The 17,401-nt window shown below is 35.4% G+C and overlaps 1 protein-coding gene across 2 annotated transcripts in view; it reads right to left on the bottom strand.

The window, feature by feature from the left end:
* The window catches only part of LOC150089008 (lysine-specific demethylase 2A-like), a 413,108-nt gene that overhangs the window by 131,839 nt on the left and 263,868 nt on the right, over positions 1-17,401 (bottom strand). For both annotated transcript variants that reach the window (XM_090369764.1, XM_090369765.1), the window contains exon 4: positions 10,493-10,539. In XM_090369764.1, the coding sequence (XP_090225890.1) occupies positions 10,493-10,539 (47 nt within the window). The remainder of the gene's footprint in view (positions 1-10,492; positions 10,540-17,401) is intronic.

Raw genomic sequence — 17,401 nt, 5'->3', positions numbered from 1 at the left:
TCTATAGGTTCAGACAATATTTTTGTCAACAAAAAGTGACATTCTAAAACTACAAAAATTCTAAAAATTAAAAAAAATAATAATAAGTGACATTCTAAAACTCTAAAAAATTACTTACTATAAACAAATAAAAAATAAGCTTTTGCATAAGTGAAACAAAATGCCACTTCCTGTAAATAAAAAATTCTAGACATTTTAGGTTATGAAATAAAACAAAACAAAACACTTTTCATATTTAATGCTCAGATATTTCTAACAAATTCAATCACTGAACTTTTTGATCCTACTTTCCATATCTGTAGTCATAAAGAAGTTCCATAACCTTTACACTCAGAATATGATACCATGCTATGTCAGCAATCAAGCACTGATTACACCAGTCATTATATATTTATCAATATTCTTTATAACAGCAATATCTATACACAAATATATGGAATTTCAATGCTCCCCTCTTCTCTACCATCGTAGCAATATTTATCTTGAGCACCAACATATATTCAGTAATCACATACTTATGGCAACACCATTGTTGTCAGATGCATATATAACCTTCTCATCTCATTTCTATAATGTCATATCTCATAATTCTAATAGAGATAAAGAGATAATTCTAATCTCATTTCTATAATGTCATATACTCTCATAAATCATAAAAGCAAATGCAAAGTAAGATGTTATTTTCATTCATTCCACATTTGGCACTTCTAACCTGATTTTAAATAATGCAAATGTTGCTCTTTTTTCACATTTTTACCTATCTTTCTGCATTCTTCAAAAATATAATTTATATCAAAGAACAAATAGTGTTTTCTCTGTGTATTTTTTCATAACAAAGTATTTTAAATGCTCATTTTTTTTTTATTATATCTTTTCAAGTACAGTACATAACCTGCAGTAGATCTTTACTTTTATCCAGGGGAGTAAAGAATTTAGTATGGTTTTGCTTATTATCTTTCTTGTTAGTATGTCCCTCACATAAAAAAAATGGCTTTGACTATTCAAATAAAACATAAACATATATATTTTATCATGCTGAAAAAGATTATATAAAACCACCATTAGTGTTCAAACATTTGTCCCAGCATTGAACATAAATTCATTGCTAAGTGTAGAATTCAGAAATGCTCTTAAAACCAACTTATTACTAAAATATTCACATCACCATCCATGAGAAAATGCAATCTTTCTGAGCTTTTCCAAGCGCTAATGACTGCAATAACACAGAGAAAAAGCCGACTTTCCAGTGAAATTTAGCCTTCATAATTTTCATTGTGTGTGTGTGTGTGTGTGTGTGTGTGTGTGTGTGTGTGTGTGTGTGTGTGTGTGTGTGTGTGTGTGTGTGTGTGTCAGTGTCAGCAACGAGTGTAGTGCCATATAGAAACTTTATTAATAACTGTCTGTGATGAATACAGAAAATGTGAACAAAGACCTTATTACTGCTAAGCATGGCCACCAACTTACTTGATGGTTTCACTGCAAGCTTGTGTTCAATGTTTCTGACATATAATGGTGGTATCACAGGGCCACTGACCAGTGTGTGCATGGCCACAAGTAGTATAAGATATGAGCCCATATACTGCCACAGAAAAAAAAAATAATAATAATAAAAATACCTCATTGTGAACTATGATACCAAAAATTTTACATCCTTTATTCAATATGTAAACAATCACAACAAACATATAAACTCCTCTGACTTCGGCTGTCTCGAGAATAAGCAGAAATTTATTTAGCTACAACAAGTGGACTGCAATGCAAAAGATGCTGCAAGATGAAATCCATGAATATGCATTCTTCTAATCATCTTTAAGGTATTTGGGTTAACACTATACAGGTAGATCCCGTTTTGCGATGGTCCGTTTCACGACTTTTCACATTAATGACTGTTTCAAAATATCACCTGAAAAAATTGAAAATAACAAAAAAATCGCAACTCAGTAATACGTTGCAGCAACACCTGTAAGTCCAAACATGCACTAGGCGTTTCTTTTGTTCTTCATGGTGCATTGTGGGTGTAATGATAGCTATGCCAAGAGTTATTATTATTATTATTAACAGCCATATGGTGCAAGGAAGCCCGAGGCTTATGCTGCACCAGGGGAAAAAAAAAAAAAAATTACCAAGTTACCCTGAGAGAGAGAGAGAGAGAGAGAGAGAGAGAGAGAGAGAGAGTCAAAAGTGGAAGGGAATCACCAAGAAAGAGAAGAATGATGATATCTAGCTTAGGACTAATAACTGCAAAGAACCCCGGGGTTCTTTGCAGTCATTCACATTTGGTGAGTGTAAAACAAAAAGAGTGTAAAACTAACAATTAAGGAGAAAATGGATATGATCGTCACATGGAGTCTGGTGAGTATCGGTCGGATGTGTGTAAGGCATTGAGTTTCGCACCTTCTACTGTATCAACGATTATGAACAATGTTGATAAAATAAAGCACATGCACACACACACAGGGATAACAAGTGTGTCATCCTCCAGAACAACTTATTCATTCAGTGAGACAATGGAAAAAATGGAGAAATTGTTATCATTGTGGGTTGATGATAAGAACCAAAATAATATTCCTGTTACACAGGTGATAATTCTGGACAAGGCAAAGTCGTTATTTGACGAAATATGTGAGGAGTCTGGTAGCACTAAAACATTTACGGCCAGCAAAGGGTGGTTTCATCAGTTTAAAAACTGTTGTAAAATTCACAACGTGAAAGTGTCTTGTGACGCTGCTAGTGCTGACGTTGCAGTGGTGGAAGAGTATCCTTCCGAATTTAAATGCTTAATAGATGAAGGCAACTACCACCTGATTTAGTTTTTAATGTGGACGAAACAGGTAGTGGAGTCATCACTTGAGTAAATACGTACTCAAGTAATGACTCCACAGGACCAAAGTAAAATTTTATTTTATTAATAATTTTATATATAAGTATAAATAAAACATATGCATTAAATGTTTAAAATATTTAATTTATAAAGAACAGAAATATTAGTGCATACTTGGAAAAATTTTGGGAATTTTGGAACCTATCTCATTCAATTACATTATAATTTGGTCTTGTTTTACAATTTTAATTTTACAACCCTGTTTTGCTGGAACCTAACCATGTCGTAAAACGGGTCTTACCTGTACATGACTACTTGTACCATCAGGTGACTGTGCAGTATGGTTACACACAATTTTCTGTCTTATGAGTGTGATAGAAATTTAAATCATTCACTCCTTTCATTATTATTGTAGTAATGAAAACTGCAGTAATGTATATAATTCTTTTCAAATATGAAACTAAATAATTTAAATAACTGGAAACTACTGCATGTCTAAATGTTTAATGGTTTATTGATAACAAAATACTCTTTCCTGAAATATTTTGGTCTAAGAATTTTTCTTGGATCTCTTCATGTGACTAATTTTATATATATAAAGTAGTTTACAATCACAATATATTTTTATTATTTGAATATGTTCTTCAGCCAATCCCATGCTCTTTTTTTGATCAACTAGCTATATCCTTAATCCATTAACTCTGAAAACTTAAATCACAGTTCCCATAGTGCCAGTACCAAAAAAATATCAAGAGGCATTATTTTTTTTTTAGAAAGCAGTTTTAATTTAAAAACTGAATATACAGAGCGTGTTGAGGAAATGGTAATCATAAAAATTCACTATTTTTTTTTTTAAAAGTTATAAATATACCAACTTAAAACAGTAAAAAATCACTTTGTTTTTTGAAGATATCTTCAAGGTGATATTCATCTTGACACAGACACTCTTTCAACTTTAAGCATATATTGCCCATGACACAATTACCTACGAGGGGTGGTTCAATAAAGAATCGCCCTCTAGCTACAGAGGTGCTAGCCTGTTGATTCTTGGCACAGGTTTTAGTCCTTCTCTACATAGCCACCATGCAGATTTACACATTTTTCCCATCGATCGATGAGGCTATGGATACTTCTACGTTTTTGTAGAAGTGGTAAGGCTGGTCTTTGAACCACGACTCTGTTGAAGAAATGAGTGTCTTGTCATCAGGGAAATGGGTCCCCGAAGAAATAATTTGAGGGAAGGAAACAAGAAGTCCGATGGTGCAAGATCGGGTGAGTAGGCTGGATAGGGCAGTATTTCATATCCATAAGTGGCCACTTGTGTTGTTGCAATTTCAGAAGTGTGAACTGGGGCATTGTTTTGAAGCATTCTCACACTTTTGCACAGCATGCCACACCTACATGTTTTGATTTTCTCCCGTGATTTTGTGAATAAGTTGGCATAATAGGCACCTGTAATTGTTCTACCTTTCAGCAAGTAATCAGTCATTATTACGCCTTTCTCATCCCAAAACACTGTCAGCAAGACCTTCCTTGCTGACTCTTGGACCCTTGCCATCTTGGGCAAAAACTGTATGTGAGGGTTGAAATGGTGTATCCATCTTTCATCCTGAGTGATTAGATGAGAGAAAGTCTTCCTCATTTTTTTGGCACAGGGCTAATAACTCTTGTGATTTCTGTTGTCGATCAGCCTTCTGGAAACCAGTCAATAAACGGGGAATCCATCTTGCACTCAATTTCGGTCAATGGAGTTGTTCATAAAGGACTGTTTCAACAGAGCCCACACCAATCTTTGCCTCCTGGGATGATTCATGCACAGATATCCAGTGATCTTCCATGATTAACGACTCCACTTTTCTGATCGTGCTGTCATCAATGGCTGAATGGGAACAACCAGGAATGGGGTCAGATTCTACCGATGTCCAACCACACAAACTGTCTATGCCAGTGCTTCACAATGCCACAGGATGGGGCTTCATCCTTATATACAGCAGCCATCTCCTCGTGTATTTCTTTAGGAGATTTCCCCTTCAAGAACAGATACCGGATTACAGCTCTGGCTTCAACTTTGTTCATGATGCTTCTTCGACACACGTTCAGCTCTGTAAGAGAAAAACAAATTAAGACACAGGGCTGAAATTTTACACCTTTAATACAGAGATATGTATGATGCTACACACAAAATATCATGACTCTGCAATATGTGGAAGTAGGTGAGGGCAATTCTTTATTGAACCACCCTTGTATAAATTTTGCCCTTTTAATTGTAATTTGCATCTCACTGAGATGTAAATTAGAATTAAAAGGGAAAAGTAATGGAGTTTAACCATCTGAGAATACAGATAAATAGTTCTAGGAATAACCAAAGTAGAAGATTAAGTATTAAAAGCAAGTAGAATACTGGAGGGGAGGGTTAAATAATATAACTTGCAACAATCCAAACATTAATCAATATACCAGTACTAAAGTTAAATATACAAAACTATAGTAAGACCTATAATAACTTATGCAGCTGAAATAAAAAGGTACAACAGCAAAATTAAAATAAATCAATGAAACTATAGATATAAAAACATTAAGGAAAATAAAACATTGAGTTAGAGATAAAAGTGAGAAAATCAGGAAATCAACATAACAAAGAACATCATAATGAATGGGTATGTGACAGAAAAAAAAAAAATTTGAAAAACATACAGATAGGATGGTGAGAAACAGGTGAACAAAAATATTAAAGAACTGGAGACCATAGACAAATGTAGTAGAGGATGACCAAGAAGAAGATGTAAGGATGACCTATCCTAAAACCAACAAGCAGAATGCTTAACGGCAAAAAATAAGACCTAATTTCAACTTTTCATTATCATTCAAGTTTTTGAACTGACCCACCACATATTCACCCATGAAACTGCTATTGGCTGATGTAGGAGTGGTGGTTTATGGGCACAAGGACTACAGGGCCAAAATGTGCCTGTTACTGTAATGATACAAAACAAGTTTAAAAGTGGGTATATAGATTTATTATTTTGAAATACCTGAAAAATTCTGCCCAGTTGATATCATCTCCAATTATGTGACTTATTTGTAAAGGTCTTGTAGGTTACACAGTGATTGGAAAGATATAATTCTAGCAGCATGGTAGCAAACACATTCGATAAGAATATGCCTTATATAAAGTGTAGAGCAGTAGTGTAAGATCCCTCTATGCTGCTTATTACTTTGACTCCTCACAGTAAAATTAGATGGAATGCACTTATCACATGTAAAAGTTTCGGAAAAGACTCAGTGAAGGAATCCAAAAAGATGATGTTCAGTTCAGAGGTTTCTTTACACCCTCAATCCTGATAATCTTTCCTCTTAGGAAAATTTTCACACTGGGAAAGAGGAAGAAGTCTGTTGGTGCTAGATCAGGCGAGTAGGGTAAATGGTTTATTCTGTACATTGCCATGTTTCATCAGAAATGTCTTCACAACAAGTGCAGAATGGGTAGAGCATTGCCATGCAACAAGGCCTGACGTAGCCCAGTGGTCAGGAGCGAGAGTGCATAGAATGCATTCCTTGAGTGGACCGGGGTTCAAGCTCGTGACTACTAAATACGATAAATATTTGTATTGACGATTTATTGTAAACTCTACTGACTTGGTTGTCATGCTGGAGTATAAACAGATAATTTATTTTTATTTTAAAGAACCAGCTACCTTTCTCTCAAAATTAGGGCCTTGCCCAGGAAATGCACTCAGTAATCTTTGAAATACCTGTACATAGAATGCAGCATTGACTCTCTCCCCTTCAAGTACAAGTCCTTGTGAATCACACCCCATTTATCGAAAATCACGATCAGCATCATCTTCGTCCTGGAATTCTATAATGAAACGTTTTGGGTCTTGGTGACGATTTTAAAGTCCTCTGCATGATCTGAAAATTTGTCTCTGGATCATACTTAAACACCCAACCCTCATTTCCATTACAACACAGTTGAAGAAATTAGGATTGTCTTGACAAGAATGAATAAACTCTTCGCATGATGACACTCTTCCTTGCTTGCTTGCTTCTGCTCATATGATGCTGTGTGGCACAAATTTTGCACAGACTTTCCCTTTCCCTAAATCTTCATGCAGAATTTGATGAATCGTCTCCTTATTCATATCCAACTCATCAGCCATTATTCTGAAGATCTAACAATGATCTCTTTCCACAATTTCCCAAACTTTTGCAACTCTGTCCTCATTTCGAAAGGCTGATGGACATCCACTTCTTGGGTCATCGTAAAAATCCTCATATCTGTCCTTAAATTGCTTATACCAATGGTTCCCAAACTACTGAAATCAAAGGACCCTTTCAAAAAAAGAAAAGAAAAAAAAAAGGTTCACAGACCCCTTCAGACATCAAAAAATGTTTTGCGGACCCCTATATATAACATATGCATGTATGTTACGTATATAAATATATATATGTATATATATGGTTGCCCACTGTTTTGGGGATCACCTGGAACATGTCTATGGACACCACAGGGGTCTACAGATCCAAGTTTGGGAAATGCTAGCTTATACCATTCAACACACTGGTACGATCTGATGTTTCATCACCATAAACAGTTTTTAACATTTCACACATTTCTGTTGCAGATTTTCCTCGTTTAAAGCAAAATTTGATATTTGTTTGTTACTCCAATGCAAAGTCATGACACGGAATGTTCACACTACTAACAAACCTGGTTGCTACTTGCCACATATAAACCTACTGGACAAGATCTATACCACCATCTGTTGGAGGACGTTTGAACCACAACATAGGATTGTCTTGAATTTCGTTTATTTTCGTTCACTTTCGTTTATTTTCAACCACAACATACCACTTTTGTTTATTTTCAAACTCGTTGAACATGATCACAACAGCACTGGTGCATGACCTTTATTGCCACACCTCATATATATACTAAAAAAGAAAGGTGAATTTCCTTTCTCAGTTATTACTTGAAAGCTTTTAATTAGAGAACAGTACTAGAAATGAAACAGAACTAGACACTTGCGAAGAGTATTTTGTGAATTGCAGAGGAAATTGCTTGGATGCTATTGGTGGCACTTGGTGCCACTCGCTGATGAGGAGACTTCAATACAGTATTTATTTAGATATAAATGAAATGTTCCCATCATCATAAAAAAAACTGATTGCAAGTATAAACTATAAACCAGTAGACTTGTCTTCCTTCATTTCATTAGCAAGGAAGAGGAAGTCTACTGGTTTATAAGACACAAATTAAAAATCAATTCTGTCAAAATTTCATTCAAATTATGAAAAGCCATCATAATTATAGAGGATAATCATAATTACAAACCCTCAATTTTATGAAGAATCTAAAAATAATTTGTGCCACATTAAAAGATTAACTGCATATGAGGTACCACTTCTGAAAAACAATAGGTCATTTTTTTTGATGATACAGGATCAGAGCTACTGTATTATCTAATAAAATGACTGGTTGGTTTTAAAAATAAAATTAATTTGTATAATTTAATGAAACATATTCTTGACAACACAATGAAATCTCACTATAATAACTTTAATGCAGTGTTCTTTTTTAGATTAATGAAGTGGACGAAAGATAACCAAGTATTTGCCGCAATTCTTTTTTAAATTTCTATTGAGCTATCAATCTAAGAAATCTAGGGTATTTATTCCAATGGTAAATTTTTCATTAACCTAAAGTTTGCCAATTTACAAATAATTTTTTGAAACCTTGTTTTTTTTTTTTTTTTAATCTTGCCTTGGCTACTTAGAGTTCATGTTTAAGTATCAGAATGATAGAAGCAACAAATTAATTTGACAGAATGAAATAATAACACTTTACCTAAGATCATACAAAGGATATTCCAAATTAGGAAACCTCTGCTGGGCAATAAAATACATTTTATTTTAACTATATTCAAATAGTATTAAAAATTATTTTGAATTTTTTTAATAAAATGAAAAAAAAAATTTTAAACAAAAATTTGTCTAAAAAATTAAAAATAATTTTAACCTCATATTTTTAAACAAAGCAACAGTAAAAAACTGATATGTATTGGCAGCTGCAAGTTTTTATTTTAGGTTATCTTTCACTCTTATTTTATGAATGGAATTTATACTTTGAATTTTAATTTCATAATTCCTTCATTCCCTTTTTTTTTTTTTGTTGTTGTTTTTATCATCTTTTCTTTTGGGCCTCTTCTGATTAAACCTAAGGCAAAACTATGTCAATAAGCAGTTTCATATTTTAATGTTACAATAAAGAAATATTACAATTTTTAATATTTAAAACAAAATAGTTACAATTTACAAGAGAAACTGAAATACCGAAAATTATGTAGGAAAAACTGAGTAGTGCATAACAGTCTACATATTTCTTAGAATCTCTTCCTTGCACTAGCCTATTTTGCCTGTATATGAACTGCATTTATTCTAAGATTCCTTTGCTTGTTTTGGAGAAGAGAAACCCAGGTTTGCAAAAGGAGAAAGTTTGCAATCCTTATTTGAGGCTAAATTAGTCAGCCTCTAACACTGATGCTGACTAATTCAGCCAGAGTGTTAAAAAAGCCATTCTGACCTAGACATATCCTTAAACTACTTTCAGAATTGATAAATTCATAAAATGCATGGAATAAAATCAAATTAAAAAAAAAATCAATAAAACAAATCAATATAATAACATCCACGATGCACTCATAATGCAGTTGCCTACAGTTATTTGTTATATTTCTCAAATAGAGCTGTGGTTCACTATTGATATTAAAGTAACAACTAAGGTGCCCTAAACTTAGGAGTGTTACATATTGCTTCTCTATGGTAGGATTTAATTTATGTATTTTTGGTTAGTGTTAAAAATGCATAAATAAAAGCAAATAAATTTAGAAATTACTGAAATTTTGCGAGGACTAATTCATTTATGCAAATCAGACATTTACAAGTATTGTAAGTAGGGGAACACAAGGAGTGACATAATTTTCCTGGAACTTTGTGATTATAGTTTTATAATTCTCAAATGGTATTACAATTCTTGGCAACAGCTGACCATTCTAGAGTCCAGACTTTAATGCTACTGTGTGGTTTGGTTTCATTCAAATGCACCTCAAATATTTCATAATACCTCAAACAGTCAAATAAATGGGGAAAGAAAATGTCTCAAAAATTTCGGAATGAATTAATAAGGAAGTCTGCCTTTAGCCAGCGGGTAGTTGGTTGGTGGAATAGACTTCCATCCTTTGTTGTGGAAGTTGATAGCCTAAATAAATTTAAGGCTGAGCTGGACAGGTATTTGGAACGAACGGAGGGGTGAAATGGGAGTGGGTTTTTTTTTTTTTTTTTTTGGCTGATGCTGCATAAGCTTGCTTTCTTGCATCATATGCTTCTACTAATGCTAATGAGCATTTTTTTTTTTTTTTTTCACTTCAGTAAAATGCATTTTTGACACAAGTCAAAAAATGTTAATATCTGCTAAGACACATTGAGATTTCACTATACAATTAACAAAAAAAAAAAAAAAAAAAAAGAAGCAGATATATATCATGGAGAAAGATGGTAAAACAAATTTTAATTATCAAAAAAACTGCACAAGTAACTATTCTTTCTTATCAATAAAATTATCTGCTCAAAATTAAGGTTTAAAACAATTTTTAAGAAAGAACAGAAACTTACCCACGCATTGCCGCACATCATTGACTGAAAAGCTGCTACTTGGCATCCTGAAATTTTAAGTTGAAAGATTAAAAATTTTTACCATAGCAATTTAATGTAATTATAAAAAATTTAAAATTAAAAAACTGGTGTGAATGGTTTAAAAACATCTATGTGAAAACTGCAATTATGGGTCTCCAGGTTTTATGCAAACCCCTTTATATGTACACAGACACACACACACACAAACCTCAAATATCTGGCACTTTTTTTGAATATTTTTTAGGTTATAGTCAACTATGTAAGGGCAGAGGGGAAATAGGCTAGTACAGCAGCTCATTCCAGCAGCACTGCATGCTTCTTAAAATAAGGCCTCCAGAGCTGTATGCAGTATTCAAGGCATGGCCTGATCATTGACCTCCATCCCTGTTAGCAAAATTCCTGTATACCATTGAGAAAACCCCATGAGCTGTCTTTGGATGTTTGTTATTGTTTGTTTGTTATTTGGTTTTTAGGAGCATTAGCAACTAAGGCCATATTGCTCCGGGAATATGCGGTGATCATTCCCTGATCTTTCCGCATCCCCATATTTGGTGGTGACGGGATCGAACCCCGGTCTAATCAAGAAGCGTGCGTTACGCACTGCTGCTTCTTCCCACCTGGCTACGGAGGTGCCGCTGTCTTTGGAAACCTGTCTGCAATGCTCAGAGAACTTCATATCTGACTGCACAATTACTCCCAGGGCTTTTCATTTTCCACTACCCTAAGAATAGTATCATTCATTTGGTATATTAATCTGGGATTCCTGCTACCTATATGCAGTAATAAGCATTTTTCAATGTTAAACCTCAACTATCATTTCTCAGCCAAACTGCCTACTTTTTCTAGACGCTGTTGCAGTATTTTATCATCATTACTCTCATTAACCACCCAGACAACCTTTGTATTATCTGCAAACTTAGACAATAAGCCTGATATGCCTTCATCAATATCATTAATAAATACACAAAACAACAATGGGCCCTAGGGAATTCCACTGATAACATTAGTCCACGAAGAGCAGAGTCCATTAATCACCACTCTGTCTTCTCCCACTCCACCATTCCTTTATCCATAGCAGTAAGTTACCCTTAATGCTGATGGGATACTGCCTCTTGCTCAGAATAATCACCTGAGAGGGCATAAATTCAAATTGAGGAAGGACAGATGTAGGATAGATGTGCGGAAATTTGCCTTTAGCCAGCGGGTAGCTGGTTGGTGGAACAGACTTCCATCCCTTGTTGTGGAAGCTGATAGCCTAAATAAATTTAAGGCCCAGCTGGACAGGTATTTCGAACGAACGGAGGGGTGAAGTGGAAGGGTTTTTTTTTTTTTTTTTTTGGCTGATGCTGCATAAGCTTGCTTTCTTGCATCATATGCCTCTACTAATGCTAATGCTTAATGCCACACTGATCCAATTTGTATAGCAGTCTATTACATGCAACAGTATCAAAAACTTTCATGTAATCCGAGTATATGTTATCAAAATTATTTTTTGTATCCAGTTCCTTTGTTACTGCACCATAGTATCCAATCAAATTGGTCAGAACAATACTGTCCCTTGAAAAACCCATACAGAAAAGGGAAATCTCATTACCCTCTCTGTACCCTTTTCTTTTAAAATAACCTTAAAATAAGCCCTTAGTTAAACAGTTTTTTCTTTGAATTTGTTTTTGCAAGAGCATTGATTAATTCATTATTACCCTAACTAAGGATTAGGAAATACCGTTGTACCTCTCTGTATATGCATTTATTTGGTCTAAATTAGCTGTGCATATACAACTTGGTGACGAGTCTCAATTTTAAGACACCAACTCTCACACACAGTTCTCTTATATAAAAATCAGAAATGTTGTCGGTTTAACATAGTATCATTAGAGTTGTATGAATTGCATGGGGCAATTTTATTTTTTAATGTGACATATTAGTTTTCAGATAGTTCACGAAATATAAACAACTATTATTTTAATTATAACTAGTGGGCTTTGCCCCCTGCTTGCTGTGCTCGCTTCTTTTGAGAAAATAAAATACAATACTACAGAATCTTTCGACACTGTATGTCTCTTCCTCAGCTATGAATACATAAATCCATTACAATAGATATATAATATTGGTGTAGATACACCAGAGACAACTCTTAAAGAAAAACAATGATCGTAGTCTGAAAGGCATCATTTCATCTTTATCTCATTTTTGCTCATCCTTCACGAGTTACCATGTATTGCACTATCTCGAATAAGTAATGCTTCACTAATAGAGAAGACAATTGTTACTTATCCTTGGTGGGAACCATCACCACCCAGATGGCACCGTTTCAAAGCTAGTTGGCTTTTCATCGGTGGGTGCCATTCGCACTATAACCATAGTTTTTCTTTAAGAGTTGTCTATGGTGTACCTACACCAATATTATATAGATATGGAATCTTAAACTCTTAAAATATTATGCTTTGTTGCATTTAGTTTATTTAAATAAATACGATACAGCTGACATCGACTGGACAATGCAGTGTCGAGTCAGTTCGGTGTGACATAAGCACTGGGAGATCAAAATTGAGAGTAGGAGTGTGTTACAGGCCTAATGACTCTGATGAGTAAAATAAAAAACTTTACAGGGAAATAGAGTTGGCCAGTAAATCAGAGAGTCTTATAATGGGAATTTTAATTTCCCGGATATTCATTGGAATTTGTGGGCTGGTCACTCGCACACTAGCAAGGCTTTTGTGGATTTATCAGATGATTGCTTTCTACATCAGTATGTTCGGGAGACAACTAGTGGGAGTAATACTCTTGATCTGATTATCAGAAGTGATTCTTCATGCATTAAGAATCTGCAGATAAAGGAACCACTAGTGATCACAGTGTGCTGAAGTGAGATTTACTCAAAGAGATTACTATCAGGGGTAAAGGGAAGGGTTTTTGCTTTCATCAAGGAGACTATGATGTTCTGAGACAGTATTTAAATTCTATACGGTGGGACCAACTGATGATGTTACTAACAGCAAATTCAAAATGGAAGGCATTCAAAGAATTTATCTTGGAAGCTACTAGGCTTTACATACCAACTAAGAAATATTGTTCAAGGTTTAGGCCTAAATGGATATCAGATGAACTAATGAGACATATGGCAGAGAAGAAAAAATGCATGGGATATATATAAATTAATGCGAGACATGGACATCTATGATAGATAAAAGCTGGTCTGTAACCAAGTCACAAAGGAGATTAGGCAGGCAAAGGCAGATTATGAGAAATCTTTGGCAAAGGATACAAAGAAAAACAGCAAAGAGTTCATTACCTATGTAAACAGTAAAAGGAAATGGATGAATCAGATTGGGCCACTGGATATTGATTGTTATTATTGTTATTTGGTTTTTTTTTTAGGAGCATTAGCAACTAAGGGCATATTGCTCCGGAGATATGCGATGGTCATTCCCTGACCTTTCCGCATCCTCTGTATTTGGTGGTCACGGGCTTCTTGATTAGAACCCCGTTCTAATCAAGAAGCGTGTGCTACGCACTGCTGCAACTGCCCACCTGGCTATGGAGGTGCCAATGGATACTAATGGTTCAACCCTTGATGATCCTGCTCAGGTGGCTAACACACTAAATGAGTATTTTGCATCTACGTTCACTCATGAGGAGTTATTCAGGGAGGGGAATGACAGAAGTGAATTAAACTCTGGCAGTGAGCTAGATGATACTGTAATAACAGAGGAAAGTGGAGGAGAAATTGTTGAAGATAAACATAAGAAAGACACCTGGGGTGGATGTTATCTATCCAATTATATTAAAGGAGGCAGCAAAGGAAGTAAGCAAACCCTGACCCATAATTATGATAGCTTCCTTGGACTCAGGGGAGGTACCCATGGACTGGAGATGTGCAAATATGACCCCAATCCACAAAGGAGGATCAAAGGGAGACATGGGTAATTACAGACCTGTGTAACTAGAGAGACAGGTAACTACAGAGCTTAGTTTAACTTCTGTTCCAGGAAAATTAATGGAGACACTGGCTAAAGAAGCACTGCAGGATCATCTAGACAAGACTTCAGTTATAGCTCGGACACAGCATGGTTTTGTTAAGGGAAACTCTTGCCTGACCAATTTGATTGGATACTATGATGTGGTCACAAAGGAACTGAATGCAGAAAATAATAACTTTGATATCATATATTTGGATCTTAAAAAGGCTTTTGATACTGTTGCACATGGAAGACTGCTGAACAAATTGGAGTGTGGCATTGGAGGTAAATTGCTGCTACGGATAAAGGGATGGTTGAGTGGGAGAAGACAGAGAGTGGTAATCAATGGACACTGCCCATCGTGGACTAATGTTATTAGTGGAGTCCCTCAGGGTTCAGTGCTGGATCCATTGTTGTTTTCTGTATTTATAAATGATATTGATGATGATATATCAAGTTTAATGTCCAAGTTTGCAGACGATACAAAGGTTGGCATGGTTGTTAAGGACACTAATGACAGTACGCTGCTGCAACAGGATCTAGAAAAGTTGAGTTGATGGGCTGAGAGGTGGCAAATGAAGTTTAACGTTGACAAATGTAAAGTACTACATATGGGAAGCACTAACCCCAGAGTAATGTATCAACTGTGTGGTACCACACTGACAGTGGTAGAGAATGAAGAGGACCTGGGGGTAACTGTGCAGGCAGATACGAAGTTTTCTGAGCAGTGCAGATGGTCTGCAAGAGTAGCTCATGGTGTCTTGTCAATGATATACAGGAATTTTTCTAGCAGGGATAAGGAGGTGATCATCCCCTTGTATAAGGCAATGGTCAGGCCACACCTTTAGTACTGTATGGTCTGGAGGCCTCATTTTAAGAAGGATGTAGAACTGTTGGAATGAGTATAGAGAAGGGCAACAAGATTAGTGAATGGAACAAAGGGTTGCTGTTATGAAGAAAGGCTTAAGTTTTGCAGATTACAGTGCATGGAGACTAGGCACCTGTGAGGTGATCTGATTGAGGTGTATAAAGCCTTGAATGGTTTGAGCATGCGCTGTGCTGACGGGATTCTTCCTCTCGCTCAGAATAATCACCCGGTTGGTGGAACAGACTTCCATTGCTTGTTGTGGAAGTTGATAGCCTAAATAATTTTAAGGCTGAGCTGGACAGGTATTTGGAATGAGTGGAGGGGTGAAATGGGAGCGTTTTTTTTTTTTTTTCTCCTGCTGCATAAGCTTGCTTTCAAGCATCATATGCCTCTACTAATGCTAATGTGTTTTGATAATCTTTGGATGTTTGTATTCAATTACTGCAAGGCACTGCTAGTATTAAAGTGTGCATGGATCATCAACTTTAGAAAGATAAAGCAATATCTTTCTAAATATCTTTCTTTAAAGCAATAAAACAAAGCAGAGGTTCTCGTTGCTGGAAGACATTTTGCAACACAGTAGTGACCAACACGGTCACTACTGTGTTGCGAAATGCAACAAATGGAAGAGGTTACATGCTATCTCAAACTCCTACACTGTATACAGAAAAGATTAACTATTCATTTTTCTTTTGAGAAAAATATGGGGTGACTATGATATCATTTTACTTTTTTCTTTTTTATTAATACATATTTTTAAGTTAAAAGATCTTTCTAAAAATTAGGTCTGCTGTTTGCATTGTACTCAGTTATAAGAGACAACTGCTGAATTTTTTGTAGGAAGAGCAATACAGTTCTTCAAAATATTTATAATCAACACAAAAGCCAAAAAAAAACAGTACTTCCCCCCCCCCCCAATTAGTAGACCATAGGGATGATGCAACCTTCAGCACCTCAAACTTATTACTGCTAGTAAAATTGAATTGTCAGGCTAATAGAGCAAACTCATCTGCAAAAATATCTAAACCTCCGAAACACTTCCTCATTCATTTCACAAACATATGTGGTCTCAGTGTTAGTCTCAGTCATGGCCATTTCTTCTTACAGCCCGAAAACCCCAGGTACTTTTTTTTAGACAGAATCTCAGTTATCAGTTGATTCAACCACTGCTCATCTAAGTTGCCTGATTTATACACTGTATGATTCCTTTCGCTTAAAAGGTGGTACTTGTGCATATGTCCATTCTGATATTCCCCGTCAGAGACTTAGTAATTTAGAATCTCCTCTTTTCGATATTCTCTGGCTTAAAATCTCTCTACCACATTCTCTTAAATTCATCTGGTGCCTCTATCGTTCTCCCAACCCCACTAATCACTTAGAACTCTTTGATTTCCTCTCTTTGATACTTGACTTTCTCCAATCCAACTTTCCTAACAGTGAGGTAATTTCCTTGGTGATTTTAATGTTCACAATTCCAGCTGGCTTCTGTTTTCTAGTCACACAGACCCAGCTGGTTGAGATGCTGAGGCTTTTGCAATTATTAATGACTTGGTAATTAAATTAACACATTGTTCGTTTACCTACCAGAATACCAGATAATCCTAACCACACAGCCAATATGCTTGATCATTTTCTCACAAACAACCCTTCTAAGTACATGGTGAAAGTGAGTTGTCCTCCAAGAACCTAAGACCGCAACTTTGTGATAGTCTCTTTTCCAATGAAGCCTTTCTCTCGATGTCATTCCCAACCCTGTGTTGTTTGGCATTACAAGAATGCAAAATGGGATGATCTGCGAGATTTCTTTTCTTCTTTTCCTTGGATGGATTACTTTTTCAAAAATTCTAATGTCAACGTTTGCTCAGATTGTGACAGTGAAATTATTCTTGCAGGGATGGAATTCTTTATTCCACACTCCACCTTAAAATCTTGTCCTAAACCTTAGTTATCCAATAAATGTGCTAAGGCTGTTCACAAGAGAAAAATGTTATATTGTAATTAGCTTGTTTCCAAATCTTCAATTTCATTTTCTGCCTACCCCAAAGTTAGCAACAATTGTAA

This window comes from Mastigoproctus giganteus, chromosome 3 (genome assembly GCF_048544385.1).
Source record: "Mastigoproctus giganteus isolate SK-2022 chromosome 3, ASM4854438v1, whole genome shotgun sequence".
Lineage (NCBI taxonomy): Eukaryota > Metazoa > Arthropoda > Arachnida > Uropygi > Thelyphonidae > Mastigoproctus > Mastigoproctus giganteus.
Note: the sequence above shows the minus strand (reverse complement) of the source record. Positions and strands in the feature narration are given on the sequence as shown.